We start from the raw sequence: 22,758 nt of genomic DNA, 5'->3' as shown, positions 1-22,758 counted from the left end.
GGCATGGAGGGAGTCACCTGCACAGCCACTTCCTTAGCTGGGATAGGAGTGTTTTTGTCCCAGAAGCACCTGATCATACAGGGCTGTGTCTCGGTTGCTGGCACAGAGATACACGGCGGAGTCCGTCAGCTCCAAGGAGCTCAAGCTCAGCTCAGAGCGAGAGTCACTGAACTGTTTTCCTGAGAATCGATCCGGAAGGTGTGCTTCTCCCCTCACTTCCTGGCCATGATACTGAACGAGGAACTGGGGGCCCTGGGCCAGGACCTATTGGTACCAGTACACGGAGACGTGTCCCGAAAAAGGGGAGCATCTCAGGGTCACTCGCTGTCCTATTGTTTAATCAGGTATCTTCGGGTTTGGGTGACTCCAGAATCCACAGGTCCTGTTGGGAAGAAGACTAGGGCTGAGAAAGAACGCGGGAGAGAGCTCGACGGTGCCCTGGTTTCAGGCAAAGTCAGGCTTAGAACACGGATTCTCTCCTGTGCCAAAGACCCACCTGCTGCCAGGAGACAAAGAGCCACACAGCAGACAGGGCTGCAGACCATGGCAGGAGGGGCAGAGCTGGGCAGGCGTCTCCTTGCTCAGAGCTCTGCTTCTCTGAGAGCTGAGGTTCTGGACCTCCTTCCTCTGATTGGAGGTGAGGCAGTGACGTCACTGCTCTGACGTCATTGCCGCTGCTGGTTCCCAGGAATCTGACCTCTCATTCCACGTCAGCTGATCCAGGAAACCTGCTCTGTCCTGCAAAGTCTCTTAGATGACATGGGAGCTGGATTTTGCTCAAATTCATGTCTATTCAGCCAGTGACGCTATCTTACTACCTCTTTCTCGGCCACCCCCTTCTCTTGTTTTCAGTCTTTCCCAGCATCAGGGTCTAGGCTATTTAGATGCTAAAGAGAGGCAGTGGTGGAGAATACACACACACACAGCCTGTCTCTCCTTCTCGTGATGGAATACCAAGGAATTTAGGATGATTAATAATTAACTGAGGTTGCATTCTCTTTGAGGACACCAGAAAACCTACCAAACATGACCACTTAGAGATCATTATAAGGTTCCCTGGGTGATGAGCAAGCACATGACCCAGTTGGGGGAGGAGCAGCAAGGCTGAAGTAGAGAAGGGTGGGAATGAGGGCATGGAAGGTTGGAGAGGAAAGGCCCCACATTTGGGGAAGTTGGACAAGAGCAGAGACCACGCAAGGGCCAGCCTGGGGGAAAGCCTTCTATATGGACAGGCATGTGGTGCCCGGGGAGAGACAAGAGGGTCTAGATGTATCTGATTTCCCAACAACCTTCCCTCCTAGAGGCCTCATGCTCAGACTGATGACTAGGAGTCAGACCTGTGTAGCACCTTTAGACTCACGCGGCAGCTGCACTGTAAAGACAGAGAGTGAGAGTGTACAGATGTCCAAGAGGCCCTGTTGTCAGGGCTGTGCCAGCCAAGTTCAAAAACTGCTGGATACACTGCCAGTGTGTGTCTGTGGGCTCCGAGTCTCCAGGTGCTGGGAGCCTGCAAGGGGCTCCCCAAGTTCCAGGTGGTAGAGCCCTCATCTGCCTTTTTGCACAGAGAGGACATGGCCGTGGAGCGCCGTGGAGTAACTGCTGGCACAGAAGTACACAGATGTCTGGGAGCGGTTGGCGAACTCCAGCGTGAGAGGGAAGTTCTCTTTGTTTGGTCTGGAGACGCTGTAGCCCTCAGGAATGTCTCCCTTCTGCAAGGAGGGAGCAATAGTTGAGTAATGGAGCAGCCTCAGCCCGAGTCCCAGGTCATGTCGGTACCAGTACATAGAGTCATGACCCAGATCCTGAGTACATTTCAGTGTCGCGTTCTGTCCTGTCCTCACGACCTGGAATCTGGGGTCCTGAGTGACACCAGCATGGACCGCCCCTGTGGAGAAGGAGGACTGATGTTACAGTCACAGGGACAGGTTTGGTGCTGGCACCCCGAAGGGCACCCTGCCCTCCAGGACTCACCTGCCTGCAGGAGATAGAAGACCACACAGCCCAGGAGGCAGGGGCTCATGGCTGGGTGGGGCAGGCTGAGGGCCCTCTGGTCTGAGTGTGGATGAGAGGGGAGAGGGTCTCTCCAGGGAGTCCTTCTGAGCTGTCACTGTCCCTGCCAGGCCCCAGAGCCAACCTCTCACTCAGGGGCCACGCCCCTTCCCCCAGAGCCTCAAATCAGAAATGAACCTAAGTCAACAGTTCACAACAGAAATAAACCATCCGGCTCAATGGACATGAACCTTATGAGTGGTTGTATCCTTTCTGTAAACAGTTTACAACTTTAAGTGTGCTATATTCCAGAGATAATTCTTCATTACTATGTATGTTGATTTATCTACATGCTTCTATACAATAACAAACTGGCTCAAAATTGGGAAAGGACTACATCAAGGTGGTACATTGTCACCTGTTATTTAACTTATATGCAGAGAAGATCATGTGAAATGTCGGGCTGCATAAAGCTCAAACCGGAATCAAGATTGCTGGAAGAAATGTCAGTAACCTCACATATGCAGACGACACCACCCTAATGGCAGAAAGCAAAGAGAAACTAAAGAGCCTCTTGATGCAGGTGAAAAAGGAGAGTGAAAAAGCTGGCTTAAAACTCAATATTCAAAAAACTAAGATCATGGCATCCAGACCCATCACTTCTTGGCAAACAGATGGAAAAACAATGGAAATAGTGACAGACTTTATTTTCTTGGGCTCCAACATCACTGCAGATGATGACTGCAACCATGAAATTGAAAGATGCTTCACATTGCATGCAAAGATGGGCTGAATAAAGGACAGAAATGGTATGGACCTAACAGAAGCAGAAGATACTAAGAAGAGGTGACAAGAATACACAGAAGAACTGTACAAAAAAGATCTGCACGACCCCAATAATCAAGACGGTGTGATCACTCACACTCACCTAGAGCCAGACATCCAGGAATGTGAAGTCAGGTGGGCCTTAGGAAGCATCACTACAAACAAACCTAGTGGAAGTGATGGAATTCCAGTTGAGCTATTTCAAATCCTAAAAGATGATGTTGTGAGAGTGCTGCACTAAATATGTCAGCAAATTGGGAAAACTCAGCAGTGGCCACAGGACTGGATAAGGTCAGTTTTCATTCCAGTCCCAAAGAGAGGCAATGGCAAAGAATGATCAAACTACCACGCAATTAGACTTATCTCACACGCTAGGTAAGTAATGCTCAAAATTCTCTAAGCCAGGCCTCAGCAATATGTACACCATGAACTTCCAGATGTTCAAGCTGATTTTAGAAAAGGAAGAAGAATCAGAGATCAAATTGCCAACATCCACTGAATCATTAAAAAATCAAGAGAGTTCCAAAAAAAAATCTATTTCTGCTTAATTGACTATGCCAAAGCCTTTGACTGTGTGGATTACAATAAACTGTGGAAAATTCTGAAAGAGATTGGAATACAGGACCTCCAGAACTGCCTCTTAAGAAACCTGTATGCAGGTCAGGAAGCAACAGTTAGAACTGGACATGGAACAACAGACTGATTTCAAATAGGAAAAGGAGTATGTCAAGGCTGTATATTGTCACCCTGCTTATTTAAATTATATGCAGAGTACATCATGAGAAACGCTGGGCTGGAGGAAGCACAAGCTGGAATCAAGTTTGCCAGGAGAAATATCAATAACCTCAGATATGCAGATGACACCACCCTTGTGGCAGAAAGTGAAGAAGAACTAAAGAGTCTCTTGATGAAAGTGAAAGAGGAGAGTGGAAAAGTTGGGTTAAAACTCAACATTCAGAAAAGTAAGATCATGACACCCGGTCCCATCACTTCATGGCAAATAGATGGGGAAACAGTGAAAACAGTGAGTGACTTTATTTTTCTGGGTTCCAAAGTCACTGGGGATGGTGACTGTAACCAACAAAATTAAAAGACACTTGCTTCTTGGAAGAAAACCTATGACCAACCTAGACAGCATGTTAAAAAGCAGAGACATTACTTTGCCAACAAATGTCTGTCTAGTCAAAACCATGGTTTTTCTGGTAGTCATGTATGAATGTGAGTGTTGGACCATAAAGAAGGCTGAGTGCTGAAGAATTGATGCTTTTGAACTGTGGTATTGGAGAAGACTCTTGAGAATCCCTTGGACTGCAAGGAGATCCAACGAGTCCATCCTAAAGGAAATCAGTCCTGAATATTCATTGGAAGGACTGTTGCTGAAACTGAAGCTCCAATACTTTGGCCACCTGATGCGAAGAACTGATTCACTGGAAAAGACCCTGATGCTGGGAAAGATTGAAGGCAGGAGGAGAAGTGGATGACAGGGGATGAGATTGTTGGATGGCATCACTGAATCGATGGACATGAGTTTGAGGAAGCTAAGGGAGATAGTAAAGGGCTGCAAAGCTTGGCATGCTGAAGTCCATGGGGTCGCAAAGAGTTGGACAGGACTTTGCAACTGAACAACAACGTATTTCTGTAGTTTTGAAACTCATGAAAAGAACCCTTGTGGCTTCACACTGCCCTTTATCACTCACGCATCACAAGTACTCCTCACGTGTTTGTATCTATGTTATATAATTGACCACAGTGCTGTGCATTTCCTTCCACCTACAAGAAATTCTCAACAATAGTCAAACTGTGGACCCTGCAAATCTTGTAGCTTTTTTGAGTGCATGACTGCCCTGACCTCCTGATGTGCTGGTTCCCACTGAGGATGGCCACATGTCTTGGGTTTGGGTGACTAACCTTTCCTATGACCTGAGAGTCAAAGATGCAGAATCTCAAGCCAGAAGCAAGAAGGAACCTCATGTTGTAACCACAACAGCAAGTCTTGAACTGGAGCCGGGCAAGCCCATGAGTGGTTCCACATCTCTGCTTGGGACATCTCTGGTCCAAGAGATGGAAGAACACCCCACACAGGAGACCTGTACCTGTGCCAGGCCAGAAGAGAAAGTGGAGAGTTCCAGCTCAAAGCCTGTGCTTGGATATTTAGGCTTGAAGCAAATAGTACTCTTCTCCTGATTACAGAACCAAAATTCTACTGCCCGTGCTCTGGCCAATGGGGCACATGCTGAGTGAACGTAAAACCTCGCTATGTGTGTGTCTCATGGGATCTCAACAATTTTGACAAAAAGATGAGGACTTCTTGTCAAGATATCATTAAAAATGACTTCAAAGAATGGGTTCATGAGAAAAAAATATATGAAAGTGAATACATAAGTTTACAAAAACGTCTTGTACCGAGGGGTAAGACATTGTGATTGTCGTTCTATCAAACCATCCATCTCGAGATAGGATTCTCCCACAGGAGGATATGAAGTTCTTTTTGTTTCAAGCACTTCTTTTACCATAACACTTTCCAGGAACACTTAACTGTCTTACATATTTAGCTGTGCTCTAAAGAGGAATTGCTTTAATAGGTACATGCATGCATGCCAAGTCACCTTAGTCATGTCAGATTCATTGTGATCCCCTGGACTGTAGCTTGCCGGGCTCCTCTGTCCATGTGGATTCTCCAGGCAAGAATATGGAGTGGGTTGCCATGCCCTTCTCCAGGGCATCTTCCTGACCCAGGGATGGAACCCGTGTCTCTTTTGTCTCCTGCACTGCAAGTGGGTTCTTTACCATCAGTGCCACCTGGGAAGCCTGGTGTTTTCATAGGTAGAGAAATTAAATATTCACTATAAATATGACTGAGCAAAGCAAAGCTATAGCAACAGATGTCATATTGTTTATGATGAAGGATGGAGAGAGGCATAGGAAAGTGATATGAAGAAACTTTCTGGTGATGGAAATGTTCACTATCCTAGTGGGGTGGATATTACATGGGCACATAATGTATATATTGATCAAAACTGTTAACCAATCAATTATATAATGTGTTATGTTTATTACATCTACAGCTGACCTTTGAACAGGACAGATTTGAACTGTGTGGATCTACTTTTTAATAAATACATACTACAGTACTACACGATCCATGGCTGGTTGAATCTGCAGATATAGAACCTCAAATACAGATTGTCGAATGTGAAGCTATACGCAAATCTCTAACTGCAGGGTTGGGGGTTACTCAGTGCTCCTCAACACCACATTGTTCAAGAGTCAACTACAATCCATGCATCAATAAAGTTGACTTTAACATGCCTGAGGAGGGATGTATGTCACATGATCTGGCTAATTTCATGTACTAAATCATCAGGCAGAAATATTTTCATTCCTGTGATTTCTAAAGGCCTCAGCTGAAGGCAAAACCTGTCCATCTCTATCTTTGCACCTAAGAAACGGTGGAAGAGGCTGTCAGAGATTAGCAAAGTGAATCTAGAAATCCAGAGTCCTGTTATGTGCCAGGAATTTCAAGCTTACTAAATTCTTAATCAAGCCTGGAAGATGTTCTGATGACTAATTTAATGTGTCACCTTGACTAGGCCAGAGGTATTTAGTTAAACATTGTTCTAAATGTCCCTCTGAGAATGTCTTGGTGAGAGATAAATATGTGAAAAGTTATCAATAGATTTTAAAATTAGATTAGATGAACATCTTTATTAGTAAGGTAGATGAACTTCCATAATGTACTGGGTTTCATCCAATCAGATGAAAATATGAACAGAACAAAAACCCTAAACTTCTCCTAGGTAGGGAGGAATTATCGAGCTGATGGCCTTGACTAGACCGTCACTTCTTCCTGCCTAATGGCCTTTGAACTTAAACATCACTTCTCCTTATGTCTCTAACACCATGAGCCCAGCTTGTAGAACTTAGACTCATCACTATTAACAACTATGTGAGTCAACTCCTTTAAATGATTTATATATATATATATATATATATATATCTCATAGAACAAATATATATATATGTATACACACACATCTATATAACCCTTAGAACAAGTATATATATATATTTATGAATATATATATATGTGTATATATATTTGTTCTATGGGAGAATTATTCAATGGGGGCGAGAACCACAGTGACAAGGACAGATTTGAGTCTGATTCCTTGCTCTGATAGTTATGAAGTATGGGATCTGGGCAAGCCAGATGTGTAAAGAGTTAAAACATTACATTTATCTTGCATGATCTTTGCACACATTAAAACATATCAATAAATGAATGTATGAGAAATGCTGTCTGCTCTACCAGGACTTGGGCCTGGCTGCCTGGCAGTCTATACCCTCACATCAACTTCCTGAGCTGGGGAGGAGTGTTTTTGTCCCAGAGGCACCTGATTGTACAGGGCTGTGTCTTGGCTCAGGCACAGAAATATACGGCAGAGTCCGTCAGCTCCAAGGAGATCAAGCTCAGCCTAGAGCGAGAGTCACTAAACTGTTTTCCTTAGAATCAATCCGGAAGATGTGCTTCTCCCCTCACTTCCCGGCTACAATACTGAACGAGGAACTGGGGGCGCTGGCTCAGGGCCTGTTGGTACCAGTACACGGAGAGGTGTCCAGATTCAGGGGAACATCTCAGCGTCACTTGCGGCTTTCCTGATTTGATCAGGTATTTGGGAGTCTGGGTGACTTGAAAACCCACCAGTCCTGTTGGGGAAGAGACAGAAGGAAGCTGAGGGCAGAGCATAGCAGAAGCCTCCTGCTGCAGCCCTCATCACCAGGCTTCTATCTCAGGGAGGCAAAGTCTTCTCAGAAGCTCCTGCGCTGTGTCCAGGACTCACATGCTCCCAGGAGGCAGAGAGTCACACAGCAGAGGAGTCTGGAGCCCATGGCAGCATCAGGAACCCAAGACTGCTGCTAGCTGGGGAGGGGCTCCTGGAGTGAGTGGTGTAAAGTGCTCACCCTCCTGTTTCCCTGATTGGAGCATTTGCCTATGAGGTCACTGCAGGCTGCTGTGTCCAATGTACTCCTTGCCAGGACCAAAGGCAAGCCCTCTGTGCCATTCCCTGCCCTTCACAGTCCCTGACCAAGGGGTGGGTGTGAAGGGTGCACCATTCCCTTGTCCCCATATGCCCACAACATGCCTTGTTGTCCTCTGCCTGCCCCTGCCTGACACTCAGCCAGGCACTCACCTGGCTGGCAATCACCAGGCAATCAGCTGACAATCACCCACCCCTCACCACCTACCCCAACCCCTTCACCTCCACTCCCCTTGCAGCTCCAGGAGACCATCTCCTGGGCACATCCTGAGGGTCCAGGCACTTCCCCACTTTTTTGGGCAGTGAGGAGTCTCTACTGATTCCATGTGTCCTGGAAGCTCAGGAACTCAGGGAACTCAAACCTGCTTTCTGGTGCAGGCATGTAGCCAAGGTTGCTTAAATCTGCCCTCCACAGGATGAGTCTCAATCCCTCCCAGGACCCCCTGCTCACCGTGGGCCCACAGTGCCTCCTAGTGTCCAGTGGTCCACAGTCTCATGGATCTGTGCCTTCTGTCTAAAGCAAGAATGTAAATACCCCACACCCTGAACACACACACACAAACACAACACACACTTGTTCTACTGTCTTCCCAACCTGGCTGACTTAAGATTCATCTTCAAATTCCTTCTTAGCCTCTGGAGGTGAAACACTGTAGGGACCAACATTTCCATTAAGAAGAAAATAACTGCACTGACAGTAGTGTGCTAAGGAGGAATCACACAGACCTTCAGTCCAGACACTCTGATGAGCTCAGGTGAATACAGCCTGGGACACTGCATTCCATAGATCCCTCTGATTAATCAGATCCACATATTTCTAGATTTTATATATAAATTAAGTACTACTAAATTGTAGGAAATAGATTTATATACAAAGATTATATATATTAACCCATTTAGTTCTAAAGTTATAAAACTTTGAAATAAAGAAGCAACTGTCCACTATATTTAATGTAGATGTAGCTGGGTGTGATATGAGACTGCACACTCAGTGTCACACTGCAGTCATGTAGCCCTGGGCTCCAAGGTTCCGAGTGTGAGAAGCATGCAAGGGGCTCCCCAATTTCCAGGCTGCAGGGCCTCCCTTCTCTTTTTGCACAGACAGGAGGTGGCTGTGTGGCACAGTGAAGTAACTGCTGGCACAGAAGTACACAGATGTCTGGGAGCGGTTGGCAGACTCCAGCGTGGGAGGGAAGTTCTCTGTGTTTGATCTGTAGACGCTGTACCCTTCGGGCACGTCTCCCTTCTCCGTGGCACGAGCACCAGCTGAGTAATGGAGCAGCCTCAGCCCGTGTCCCAGGTCTTGCCGGTACCAGTACATGCGGTCATGACCCAGAGCCTGAGCACATTTCAGTGTCGCGCTCTGTCCTGTCCTCACGACCTGGAATCTGGGGTCCTGAGTGACACCAGCATGGACCACCCCTGTGGAGAAGGAGGAAGGATGCTGCAGTCACACGGACAGGTTTGGTGCTGGCACCCCGAAGGGCACCCTGCCCTCCAGGACTCACCTGCCTGCAGGAGACAGAAGACCACACAGCCCAGGAGGCAGGGGCTCGTAGCGGTGGCAGGGCAGGCGGAGGGCCCTCTACTCTGAGTGTGGATGAGAGGGGAGAGGGGCTCTCCAGGGATTCCTTCTGAGCTGTCACTGTCCCCGCCAGGCCCCAGAGCCAACCTGTCACTCAGGGGGCCACGCCTCTTCCCCCAGAGGCTCAAATCAGAAATGGACCTAAGTCAACAGTTCACAACAGGGAGACCTGTCCACCACAATGGACATGAGCTTTATAATTTGTTGCAACCCTTCTGTAAAGAGTGTGCAATTTTATCTATACTTTATTCTGGAGATAATACTTCGTAAACATGCATATTGCTTTAATTTGTCTACATATTTCTATAGCTCTGCATCTTGGGAACTTCCCCCTAGCTTCCTGCTCTCCTTTATGATATGTGTCCCAATAGGATTTCAAGGTCCATTTCTGCTTTAATAGACGCAGTTCTGAGAGTGTCCCTCCACCTCCCTTGTTTCTCCAGGTATCTGCTCCCAATTTCATTGCAGGCTCATCAACATTTGAGGAATTGTTTGGATCTGTTCTTATCAACCTACTAACAGATGCTCCACCGGCCAAATGCAGGTACAGCCCCTTCATGTTCACAGGAGCCCGTGTTTCTTGTGTAGGAGGGAAGGGAGCGGGCATAGTGCCATCAGGGCTGTGACCCACCTTTCTGGGTGGAGAGAAGCTGGTTGCCCAGCACACGTTGACGTATGGGCACAAAGGAATGAATGCAGACTTAGGAGGGACATGGTGAGACGTGGCACACACCAGGGTAAGTGAAAAATGCTCTTTTTTTATTTGAGACATTCTTTTCATGGGCATACCTCCTTGTGATGCGTGGCTTCCATTCATTGAGTAACAATTCATATCACAGAGCCTCAAACTGTATCTAGTTACACATAACCCAACACATATATGTAATTTGTTCTGTATGGAGACAGTTCCATGAGGAAAGGAGACACAGGTGTTGAGAACAAACTTGAGCTGCAATCCTAGCTGTAACAGTTATGAAGTATGCAATCTGGGCAATTCACGTCCCCTCAGATATATAGTTAAAACAATCCTTATTTTGCATGATCTTTGAGCATTAATACATATCAAGAAATGAATGTCTGGGAAAGTCTATCACTCTACCAGAGACTGGGGTTGGCAGTCTGGCAGCCGACACGCTCACCACCACTTCCTGAGCTGGGGCAGGAGTGTTTTTGTCCCAGAGGCACCTGATCATGCAGGGCTGTGTCTTGGCTGCTGGCACAGAGATACACGGCTGAGTCTTTCAGCTCCAAGGAAGTCAAGTTCAGCTCAGAGCGAGAGTCACTGAACTGTTTTCCTGAGAATCGATCTGACATGTTTCCTTTTTGATACTCTCTCTCATTATAATACTGAATGAGGAACTGGGGACCCTGGCCCACGGCCTGTTGGTACCAGTACACAGAGCGGTGTCCTGATTCAGGGGAACATCTCAGTGTCACTTGCTGTTTTCTTGATTTGGTCAGGAATTTTGGGATCTGGGTGACTCCAGAATCCACCAGGCCTGTTGGGAAGAGACAAGGAAGTTGAGAGGAGCGAACAGGGGAGGCCTCCTGCTGCAGCCCTCACCGGCAGTCTTGCGTCTTGGGGATGGCAAAAGCAAAGGCATCTCAGAAGCTCCCACACTGTGTCCAGGACTCACCTACTCCCAGGAGGCAGAGAGTCACACAGCAGAGGAGCCTGGAACCCATGGCAGTATCAGGACCTGAGGACTGCTGCTGGCTGGGGGCGGGGCTCCTGGGGTGAGTAGTGTAAAATGTTGACCCTCCTGCTTCCCTGATAGGGGCATTTGCCTATGACATCACTGCTCTGTGTCTATCAGGCTGCCCTTGTCCACTGGACCCCTTGCCAATACCCAGGGCTGGCTCCTCTATGCCTTTCCCTGTCCTGACAGCCCCTCAGCAAGACTGGATGTGAGGCGAGATTTATCCCCTTGTCCCATGTGCACACAACATGCCTTGTTCTCCTCTGCTTGACCCTACCTGACACTCATCACCCAGACTTCACCAGCCACCCCAAGCCCTTCACCTCCACCTCCCATGCTGAGGCAGGATACAACCCCCTATGTTCATCCCGTGGTTTCAGGCACATCCCCATTTCCCTGCACAGTGAGGCGTCTGTGCGGGCTCCATGTGTCCCTGGACCACTCAGGGCACTCAGACCTACTCCCTGATGCAGGCATGCTATAGACAAGGTTCTCTTAAGCTGCCCTCCCTAGGGTGACTCTCATACCCTCCCAGCACACCATGCTTATTATGCAACAGTGCCTCCAAGTGGCAAAAGTCAAGGGTCTCATGGATTTGCAGCATTTGTTTATAAGAAAGAAAGAAAGTTTAGTTGCTCAGTCTTGTCCTACTCTTTGCAACCACATGAGCTGTAGCATACCTGGCTCCTTTGTCCATGGGATTATCCAGGCAAGAGTACTGGAGTGGGTTGCCATTTCCTTCACCAGAGGATCTTCCCAATCCAGGGATTAAACCCAAGTCTCCCACTCTGGAGGCAGATGCTTTCTCATCTGAGCCATGAGGGAACTCCTATCTGTTTAAAGCAAGGGTACAAAATTCGAACAACCTGAACACACACACACACACACACCACACACCTGTTCTACTACCTTCCTCACCCGGCTGATTAGGGTTGATCTTCAAATCCACTCAGCCTCTGCAGGCAGAAGACTGTATGATCCAAACTTTTTACTAAGAAAGAAATAATTGCAGTACCACTAGAATGAAAGTAGTTAGCTAAGATGGAAATATATGATCATCAAATAAATACCCTGAGGATCTCAAGTGAATCTGCCTACAAACATGGATTCCATAACTACTTCTGATTAATCAGATGCATATATTTCCAGATTTTGTATTTAAATCACTGCTAAGTCGCTCCGTCGTGTCCGACTCTTAGCGACCCCATGGACTGCAGCCTACCAGGTTCCTCTGTCCATGGGATTTTCCAGGCAAGAGTACTGGAGTGGGGTGCCATTGCCTTCTCCGAATTTAAAATGATGTGCCATCAATTGCAAGGTACAAACGGAACTCAGAAGAGCACGTGCTGCGTATCCTTTGCTAAGTAACATGGAAGGTAGGACGACCCTCCTGGACATCCATCCCTGTTACCTCAGGAGCGCAATTCAGTTTGGGGAAAATAGTTTAATGTACTTCTCTGAAAAAAAAAATCGTTTCTATTTTCTCATCTCTGACAAAGCGGTGGTTAGGAAGTCCAGCGCCACCAGGCCACCTTCATCCGGTCCCATTCGGCCGAGAGCGAATCCAAAGCGGGCCGCACGTCCAGGATGGTGAACTGGTAGTCTTGGTTGACCTCACCACCGTCGTAGTAGTCAATGATGTATCTCACTTTCGTCCCGCAACAGTTGTTGATCCAGTCATGCCTGTCGAAAGGCAGCTCGTACCCCATCCAGGAGCGAATTCTTGCCCATGGCGAATACTCTTTCGCTTTGCCTCCAAACCGGACCAGGGATGGACCAGAAGGACACTTGGCAGTGTGAAGGGCTTCCCATTTCAAAATCTCTTTCCAAGCTTGCTCGTTATTCTGGTGGTGAATCCTAATGATATTATACATGTCTTTCTGACTAATATCCTCATCCTTCCATTTTCACCCTTTCATTAACATCACATTCCAGAACATCTGTTCAGAGGGATAAACGCACTTTTTATCTGAATCTGCCCTGGGAATAGACAATTCCTCTCTCACAGTAGATAGTGGGTAGTATTTAAATTAAGCATGATCAAATTCTGGATAATACTTTTCATAAAGAAGTTCTACAAATATGAACTTATTTATTTCTGCACTTATAACATCTTAATATAATGGGGGCAATGCAGGATATATTTTGACTTTGAGAAGACTTTGATGAGGGAGCCAGCTGGTGCCAACCTGGCCTAGGTTAGGTCAGATGCTAAGGATGTTGAGGGGCAGGGGATGTGTTTCGAGGACACACAAAGGCAATCTGTCCTCCTTCCGATGGACTCACATGAGTTTTGGGGTGATTAGGTGATTAACTAAAGTTTGTTCCTTTTTCATGACTCCATACATCTTGCTCAAAACAGAGCCCATGGAGTGGCCACTTGAAAAGCCTCCCGGTGACATGGGAATGGACCTGACCCAGATGAGGGAGGAGCAGTGTGGCTGTGGTAGAGAGGGCCAGGGAGCTGATGCAGGGAGATGGGGAAAGGAACGTCCTGGTCACCTGGGGAAGGTGAGCACGAGCCTAGACCAGGTGAGAGCCAGGCTGGGGGAGAACCTTCCAGAAAGACAGAAATGAGCTACCGGCCTTGAGACAAGAGTGTCTAGATGTATCTACTTTACCAACAACCTTCCCTCCTAGATCTCAGGCTCCTGTGATGACTAGGAGTAGGAGCTGAGGAAGCATCTTCCTGGTTCACAAGGAGGATGCAGAGAAAAGACAGAGACCGATGGAGGACACATGGCCCGAGGCCCGGGAGTGAGGTTCGGGCCAGCCTCCTCCATACACTCAGGGTCACACTGCAGGCACATGGCTCGCAAAGCCCTGAGGCTCCCGGTGCTAGGAGCCTGCACGGGGCCCCTTGCCTTTTTGCACAGAGAGGAGGTGGCCATGTAGCGTCGTGGAGTAACTGCTGGCACAGAAGTACACAGATGTCTGGGAGCGGTTGGCGGACTCCAGTGTAAGAGGGAAGTCCTCTTTGTTTGATCTGGAGACACTGTAGCCCTCGGGCACATCTTCTTTCTCTTTGGTGGAAGGGCCATCTGAGTAATGGATCAGCCTCAGCCCCTGTCCCAGGTCTTGCCGGTACCAGTACATATAATCATGGTTCAGATCCTGAGTACATTTCAGTGTCGCGCTCTGTCCTGTCCTCACGACCTGGAATCTGGGGTCCTGAGTGACACCAGCATGGACCGCCCCTGTGGAGAAGGAGGATTCAGGCTGCAGTCACATGGACAGGCTTGGTGCTGGCACCCTGAAGGGCACCCTGCCCTCAGGACTCACCTGCCTGCAGGAGACAGAAGACCACACAGCACAGGAGGCAGGGGCTCATGGCGGGGGCGGGGCAGGCGGAGGGCCCTCTGGTCTGAGTGTGGATGAGAGGGGAGAGGGGCTCTCCAGGGAGTCCTTCTGAGATGTCACTGTCCCTGCCAGGCCCCAGAGCCAACCTTTCACTCAGGGGCCACGCCCCTTCCCCCAGAGGCTCAAATCAGAAATGAACTTAAGTGAAGAGTTTGTAACAGGGAGCTCCATCCAGATCAATGGACATAAGTCTCACAAGTAGATGTAAACTTTCTCTAAAACTAATTAAATTCTGTGTGTGTTCTAGTTCAGAGATAATTCTTCATTAATACATGTATTACTTTTGTTTCTCTGCATATTTCTGTAGTTTTAAATCTTGTGGAAATCCTTCTGGTTGCCTGTTGACTTTATGACTCACATGTCCCTGTAGGACTTCAAGGTTCCATTTCTGCATAACTGTCCACAGTCCTGAGATTGTCCCTTCACCTCCCATGTTTTTCCAGGTATCTGTTCCTAATTTCATTGCAGGCTCATCAACATTTGAGGAATTGTTTGGCCTATTTCTAATCAATTCACTGATAGACGGTCCACCGGCTAAACGCAGGTACAGCTCCTTCATGTTCACAGAAGGCCCTGCTTCCCCTGTCGGTGCAGGGGAGGGAGCAAGCAGAGCGCCCTCAGGCCTGTGACCCACCTTTCTGGGTAGAGAGAAGCTGGTTGCCCACCATGCCAAATAACATATTGTCACAAGGGAATACAGACGTAGGAGGGACTTGGCAAGAGTTGGTAGACTCCAGGGTAATTGAAAAAGGCTCTTTTTTTATTTGAGAAATTCTTTCCATGCGAATACCTCCTTGTGATGCGCAGCTGCCATTCACTGAGTAACAATTTATATCATACAGCCCCACACTGTATCTTCTTACACATAACCCAACACGTATATGTCACTTGTTCTGTATGGGGACAGTTCCATGAATAAAGGGACCACAGGTGTAGCGAACAGACTTGAGCCGGAATGCTACCTGTAACACTTATGAAGTATGAGATCTGGGCAATTCACGATCCTCAGATATACAAACAGGTAAAATAATGCTTATCTTGATGACCTTAGTGAGTATTAAAACATATCAAGAAGTGAATGTCTGGGAACGTCTATCGCTCTATCAGAGACTGGGCTTGGCAGGCTTACAGCTGACACACTGGGCACCACTTCCTGAGCTGGGGCAGGAGTGTTTTTATCCCAGAGGCCCCTGATTATGCAGGGCTGTGTCTTGGCTGCTGGCACAGAGTTACAGGGCTGAGTCCATCAGCTCCAAGGAGCTCAAGCGCAGCTCACAGCGAGCGTCACTGAACTGTTGTCCTGAGAATTGATCAGCTATGTTTCCTTTTTCATTCACTTCCCCATCATAATATTGAACGAGGAACTGGGGGCCCTGGCCCACGGCCTGTTGGTACCAGTACACAAAGCGGTGTCCAGAATCAGGGGAACATCTCAGTGTCACTCACTGTTTTCTTGATTTGATCAGGAATTTTGGGGTCTGGGTGACTTCAGAATCCACCAGGCCTGCTAGGGAGGAGACAGAAGGAAGTTGAGGGGAGACGACTGAGGAAATTTCCTGCTTCAGCCCTCATCGGCAGTCTTGCATTTGGGGGATGGCAAAAGCAAAGGCATCTCAGAAGCTCCCACACTGTGTCCAGGACTCACCTGCTCCCAGGAGACAGAGAGTCACACAGCAGTGGAGCCTGGTGTCCATGGCAGCATCAGGAGCCCCAGACCACTGCTGGCTGGGGGCGGGGCTCCTGGGGTGAGTGGTGTAAATTGCTGACCCTCCTGCTTCCCTGATTGGAGCATTTACCTATGACGTCACTGCTCTGTGTCTCTGCAGGCTGTTTCCTGATCCAATGGACCCCTTGGCAGGACCCATGGTGGGCTCCTCTGTGCCCTTCCCTGTCCTGCACAGCCCCTCAGTAAAGGGTGGGTGTGACGTGAGCACTGTCCCCATGTCCCCATATGCCCATAACATGGTTTTTCTTCTCTTCCTGTCTCTGCCTGACACTCATAACCCAGCCCTAACCAGCCACACTAATCCCCTCACCCTCCACTCCCCATGCTGCTCCAGGAGACTACCCCTTGGGTACATCCTGAGGCTGCAGGCATGTCCCCACTCCCCTGGGCAGTGAGGAGTCTGTGCTGGGTCCATGTGTCTGGACCACTCAGGGAACTGAAACCTGCTTTCTGATGCAGGCATGTAGCCAAGGTTCCCCTAAGCTGCCCTCTGCAAGGTGACTCTCAACCCCTCCCAGCACATCCTGCTTACCATGAGCCCACAGTGCCTCCTAGTGGCCAAGGGTCTCTTGGATCCCTGCCTTCTGTCTAAAGCAAGAATATAAATACCCCACACCCTGAACATACACACACATACACAACACACACTTGTTCTACTGTCTTTCCAACCTGGCTGATTTAAGATTCATCTTCAAATTCCCTCTTAGCCTCTGGAGGTGAAAGACTGTAGGAACCAACATTTCCAGTAAGAAGAAAATAATCGCACTGACAGTCGTGTGCTAAGGAGGACTCACAACGACCTTCAGTCCAGACACTCTGATGAGCTCAGGTGAATACAGCCTGGGACACTGCATTCCGTAGATCCCTCTGATAGTCAGATCCACATATTTCTAGATTTTCTATATAAATGAAGTATTACTAAATTCTAGGTAATGGGTTTATATACAGAGATTATACATATTAACCCGTTTATTTTAAAGTTATAAAACTTGAAATGAAAAAACTAACCGTCCACTATATTTAACGTAGATGTAGCTGGATATGATATGAGACCGCAAACTCAGGAGGCATGTGGCCCTGGGCTTCAAGGTTCCGGGTGTGAGAAGCCTGCAAGGGGCTCGCCTACTTCCAGGTGTAGGGTGTCCCTTCTCTTTTTGCACAGAGAGGACGTGGCTGTGCAGCGCCGTGGAGTAACCGCTGGCACAGAAGTACACAGATGTCTGGGAGTGGCTGGCAGACTCCAGCGTGAGAGGGAAGTTCTCTGTGCTTGGTCGGGAGACGCTGTACCCATCGGGCACGTTTCCTTTCTGTGTGGCGGGAGGGATAACTGAGTAATGGGTCAGCCTCAGCCCGTGTCCCAGGTCTTGCCGGTACCAGTACACATAGCTAAAGCTCAGATCCTGAGTACATTTCAGTGTCCCGCTCTGTCCTGTCCTCACGACCTGGAATCTGGGGTCCTGAGTGACACCAGCATGGACCGCCCCTGTGGAGAAGGAGGACTCAGGCTGCCGTCACACCGACAGGCTTGGTGCTGGCACCCCAAAGGGCACCCTGCCCCCAGGACTCACCTGCCTGCAGGAGACAGAAGACCACACAGCCCAGGAGGCAGGGGCTCATGGCGGGGGCGGGGCAGGCGGAGTGCCCTCTGGTGTGAGTGTGGATGAGAGGGGAGAGGGTCTCTCCAGGGAGTCCTTCAGAGATGTCACTGTCCCTGCCAGGCCCCAGAGCCAACCTGTCACTCAGGGGGCCACACCCCTTCCCCCAGAGGCTCAAATCAAAGATGAACCTGAGACAGTCAATTCCTGGACACACTGATAAGAAGTCAAGGATCCCCGAGGAGGATAAAGGGCTCCAGAGCCCTAGAGAAGGTCAAAGGGGTCTGGGGCTCTCAAAGAGAAAAGGACAAACATTCTTTCTACATTGCTTTGTTTATAGCAATATAGGAATGTATCTTGCTCGAGAACATATTTGTCGTTAACAATAACCTTCTGACTAATCTTGTTATCTTGAGATGTATATTGTGGAAGTGGGTTTGGTAAGACATTTCTATTGTCAGTTCTAATCTTGTTAATTTAAGGTGTATGTTGTGAGTAGGTCTGATAAAAGTATATAAGATCTTGATAAGACTAGCAAGTGGGGGCACTCTCTTCCCCCTTCTGATGTCTATGTCAGAAGCCTTCCTTGTCCCTTTTTATACTTTAGTAAAACTCGGCTACACAAAAGCTCTTGAATGATCAAGACTGATCCCTGGTCCCAAAGCTATATCTTCTTCGGAGATCATGAATCCGACACTGTTCAAAATAAGCTATCAAACCTGAGTGAACAGTTCATAACAGGGATACCCATCCAGGTCAACAGACACAAGCCTTACAAGTTGATGTAACCTTTCTATAAAACTGATGAAATTTTTGTATGTTCTAGTCCAGAGATAATTTTTCATTAACACATGTGTTACTTTTATTTATCTGCATATTTCTGGACTTTTAAGTCTTGGGGAAATCCTTCTGGCTTCCTACTGCACCTTATGACTCATGTGTCCCAATAGGACTTCAAGGTCCATTTTCACTTTAATTTACTGCAGTCCTGAGAATGTCCCTCCACCTACCATGTTTCTCCAGGTATCTGATCCCAACCTTATGGCAGGCTCATCAACAATTAGGAATTATTTGTATCTCTTCTTATCAATTCACTAAGAGACGGTCCACCAGCCAAACACCGGTACAGCTCCTTCATGTTGACAGGAGCCCTACTTCCCATATTGGGGGGGTGGCAAGCAGAGCCCCCTCAGGCCTGTGACCCACCTTTCAGGGTGGAGAGAAGCTGGGTGCCCAGCACAGGATGATGTATTGGCACAAAGGAATGCAGACATAGGGGGGACATGGAGAGAGTTGCAGACTCCAGGGTAGTGAAAAATGCTGTTTTTATTTGAGACATTCCTCCCTTGTGAAGCAGGGCTGCCATCCGTTGAATAAGAATTCATATCATACAGCCCCAAATTCTATCTTGTTACACATAACCCACATGCATATCTAATTTGTTCTGTAGGGAGACAGTTCCATATGGGGCAAGGGACCACAGGTGTTGAGAACAGACTTGAGTCAGAATCCTTGCTATAACAATTATGAAGTATGAGATCTGGGCAATCCATGTTCACTCAGATGTCTAAACAGTTAAAATAATACTTACCTTGGATGATCTTTGTGAGCATTAAAACATATCAAGAAATGAATACCTGGGGAAGATTGTCCACTCTGCTGGTCCTGGGCCTGACAGGCAGGCAGTCAACACGCTCACCACCACTTCCTGAGCTGGGGCAGGAGTGTTTATGTCCCAGAGGCACCTGATCATGCAGGGCTGTGTCTTGGCTGCTGGCACAGAGATACACGGCTGAGTCCATCAGCTCCAAGGAGCTCAAGTTCAGCTCAGAGCGAAAGTCACTGAACTGTTTTCTTGAGAATCGATCTGATATGTTTCCCTTTTGTATCACTTCCTGGTTGTAATATTGATTGAGGAACTGGGGGCCCTGGACCAGGGTCTGTTGGTACCAGTACACAGAGCAGTGTCCAGATTCAGGGGAACATCTCAGCGTCACTTGCTGTTTCCTTGATTTGATCAGGTATTTGGGGGCTGGGTGACTTCAGAATCCACCAGGTCTGTTGGGGAGGAGACAGAAGGAAGCTGAGGGCAGAGCAGGGGGAAGCCTCCTGCTAGAGCCCTCATCCCCAAGCTTGTATCTCAGGGGGGCAAAGACACCTCAGAAGCTCCTGCACAGTTTTCAGGACCCACCTGCTCCCAGGAGACAGAGAGTCACACAGCAGAGAAGCCTGGAGCCCATGGCAGCATCAGGAACCCAAGACTGCTGCTGGCTGGGGGCGGGTCTCCTGGGGTGAGTGGTGTAAAGTGCTTACCCTCCTGCTTCCCTGATTTGAGCATTTGCCTATGATGTCACTGCTCTGTGTCTCTGCAGGCTGCCCTTGTCCACTGGACCCCTGGGCGGACCCAGGGCTGGCTCCCCTATGCCCTTCTCTGTCCTGCACAGCCCTTCAGCAAAGGGTGGGTATGAAGTGTGCACTCGTCCCATGTCCCCATATGTCCACAGTATGACTTTTTCTCCTGTCTCTACTTCTTCCTGACACTCATCACCAAGCACTCAGCAGCCACCAGACCCTCACCCTCCACTTCCCATGCAGGGCACCCCTGAGTACAACCTGAAGCTCCAGGCACGTCCCTACTTCCCTGGCGCTGCGGAGTCTGTGCTGGCTCCATGTGCACCAGGATCACTCAGGGAACTCAAACCTGTTCCCTGATGCAGGTTTGTAGTTAAGGTTCCCTAAAGCTGCCCTCTCCTGGGAGACTCTCAACCCCTCCCAGCACACCCTGGTTATATGGGCCCACAGTGCCTCCTAGTTGCTAGTGGTTCACAGTCTCATGGATTTGCAGCCTCTGTATAAAGCAAGGGTACAAAAACCCCACAACCTGAATACACACTCACACACACACACACACACACACACACACATTCTACTGTTTTACTGCCTTCCCATATGGGCTGAATTAGGGTTGATCTTCAAATCTACTCTTAGCATCTCAAAGTTGAAGACTCAATGATCCAATGTTTTTACTAAGAAGGAAAGAATTGCTGCACCACTCCAATGATGGTAGTTAGCTAAGATGGAAATACATGACCATAAAATAAACACTCTGAGGATCCCACGTGAATCTGCCTAGAAACCTGTATTCCTTACCTACCTCTGATTAATCAGATGCATGTATTTCCAGATTTCCTATATAAATTGAGCATTACCAAATTCTAGTTAATACATTTTATAAAGAAGTTTTATATATACGAACTCATATATTTCTGCACTTATGGCGATGGAGGATACATTTTGACTGTGAGAAGCTTTTGATGGGAGGTGCTGCCAACCTGGCCGAGGTTAGGTGAGATGCTGAGGAAGTCAGGGCGGGAGGATGAATACACAAAGCCAGTGTCTCCCTCAGATGGACTCACGTGAGTTTCAGATAATTGATAATTAACTGAAGCTGATTTCTCTTTGGTGACTCCAGAGAGCTTGCTCAAAGAAGACCACATGGAGAGGCCACTTTAAAAGCCTTTCTGTGACTTGGAAAGGGACATGACCCAGATGAGGAAGGAGCAGCATGGGTGTGGTAGAGAGGGCCAGGGAGCTGAGGAGAGGAATGTCCTACACACCCAAGAAAGGTGGGCAAGAGCGGAGACCACCTGAGAGCCAGCTGGGGAGAACCTTCCAGAGGGAAAGGATTGAAGTGAGACAAGGGGATCTGTTTTTATCTAATTTACCAGCAACCTTCCCACCTGCAGGCTCAGGCTCAGGCAATGACTAGGAGTCAGAGCTGGAGAAGCATCTTCTTGGTTCACAGGGAGGATGCAGAGAAAAGACAGAGATGGATGGCGGACACATGTCTCAGAGTCCCTGGAGTGAGGATTGGACTAACCTAGTCCACACACCCAGGGTCAAACTGCAGGTATGTGACCTGCAAAACCCTGAGACTCCTAGTGCTAGGAACCTGCAAGAGGATCTCTGGCTTCCAGGCTGCAGGGTCTCACCTGTCTTTTTGCACAGAGAGGAGGTGGCCATGCAGCGCTGTGGCATAACTGCTGGCGCAGAAGTACACAGATGTCTGGGAGCGGTTGGCGGACTCCAGCGTGAGAGGGAAGTTCTCTGTGCTTGGTCTGGAGATGCTGTAGCCATTGGGCACATCTCCTTTGTAAGTGGTGTCAGTGAAAGATGAATAATGAATCAGCCTCAGCCCGTGTCCCAGGTCTTGTCGGTACCAGTACATATAGTCATGATCCAGATCCTGAGTACATTTCAGTGACGCGTTCTGTCCTGTCCACACGACCTGGAATCTGGGGTCCTGAGTGACACCAGCATGGACCGCCCCTGTGGAGAAGGAGGACTCAGGCTGCAGTGACACGGACAGGGTTGGTGCTGGCACCCCAAAGGGCACCCTGACCCCAGGACTCACCTGCCTGCAGAAGACAGAAGACCACACAGCACAGGAGGCAGGGGCTCATGGCGGGGGTGGGGCAGGCGGAGGGCCCTCTGGTCTGAGTGTGGGTGAGAGGGGAGAGGGGCTCTCCAGGGAGTCCTTCTGAGATGTCACTGTCCCTGCCAGGCCCCAGAGCCAACCTCTCACTCAGTGGGCCACGCCCCTTCCCCCAGAAGCTCAAATCAAAGTTGATCCTAAATCAGTAGCTTAGAACAGGGAGATGGCTTGGACAGATTGCTTGGACATGGTCTGAACAGACGTAATTCTTACAAAGTGTTGTAACCTCTCCTTAGAGTAGTTTGCACCTTTATGCATATTTTACTCCAGAAGTAATTCCTTAATTTGTATATTAACTTATTTGTCTACATATTTCTGTAGTTTTGAATCTCAGAGGAAATTCTTAGGGCATCCAACTGCCCTTTATGACCGATGCATCCCAAATACTCCCTCAAGTGTTGTTTCTACTTTGCTCAATTGACCACAGTCCTGCTCCCGTCCTCT

At 48.4% G+C, this 22,758-nt stretch overlaps 2 long non-coding RNA genes, 3 pseudogenes and 2 gene segments (V, D, J or C); 2 read left to right on the top strand and 5 right to left on the bottom strand.

The window, feature by feature from the left end:
- Window positions 1-7,234: 7,234 nt before the first annotated feature.
- Window positions 7,235-7,713, bottom strand: LOC145523688 (T cell receptor beta variable 9-like; annotated as a pseudogene).
- Window positions 7,714-8,847: 1,134 nt separating this feature from the next.
- Window positions 8,848-9,627, bottom strand: LOC145522504 (T cell receptor beta variable 6-9 pseudogene; annotated as a pseudogene). The gene is made up of 3 exons (XR_014066006.1): window positions 9,608-9,627; window positions 9,362-9,525; window positions 8,848-9,275 (listed from the first exon to the last, which is right to left on the bottom strand). The product of XR_014066006.1 is annotated as a T cell receptor beta variable 6-9 pseudogene (transcript).
- A 279-nt stretch (window positions 9,628-9,906) lies between these two features.
- On the top strand, window positions 9,907-14,763 carry LOC145523691 (uncharacterized). The gene is made up of 4 exons (XR_014066849.1): window positions 9,907-10,175; window positions 10,900-11,175; window positions 13,501-13,670; window positions 13,779-14,763. It is a non-coding gene; the product is annotated as an uncharacterized LOC145523691 (long non-coding RNA).
- Window positions 12,563-13,153, bottom strand: LOC145523687 (holocytochrome c-type synthase pseudogene; annotated as a pseudogene). Its single transcript, XR_014066845.1, has one exon. The product of XR_014066845.1 is annotated as a holocytochrome c-type synthase pseudogene (transcript).
- A 1,168-nt stretch (window positions 14,764-15,931) lies between the features above and the next one.
- Window positions 15,932-18,440, top strand: LOC145523694 (uncharacterized). The gene is made up of 3 exons (XR_014066852.1): window positions 15,932-16,243; window positions 16,325-16,413; window positions 16,932-18,440. It is a non-coding gene; the product is annotated as an uncharacterized LOC145523694 (long non-coding RNA).
- Window positions 17,179-17,925, bottom strand: LOC145523677 (T cell receptor beta variable 6-9-like). The segment is given in 2 exon segments: window positions 17,179-17,707; window positions 17,793-17,925. Coding segments are annotated over 2 exon segments (552 nt in total).
- Window positions 18,441-19,127: 687 nt separating the features above from the next.
- Window positions 19,128-22,369, bottom strand: LOC145523683 (T cell receptor beta variable 6-4-like). The segment is given in 3 exon segments: window positions 19,128-19,877; window positions 21,812-22,148; window positions 22,234-22,369. Coding segments are annotated over 3 exon segments (402 nt in total).
- Between the last annotated feature and the right edge of the window lie 389 nt (window positions 22,370-22,758).

The sequence above is a fragment of the Giraffa tippelskirchi genome, chromosome 10, assembly GCF_054371585.1.
Source record: "Giraffa tippelskirchi isolate mGirTip1 chromosome 10, T2T-mGirTip1v1.2.pri, whole genome shotgun sequence".
Classification (NCBI taxonomy): Eukaryota; Metazoa; Chordata; class Mammalia; order Artiodactyla; family Giraffidae; genus Giraffa; species Giraffa tippelskirchi.
This window is presented reverse-complemented; position numbering and strand designations above follow the sequence as displayed.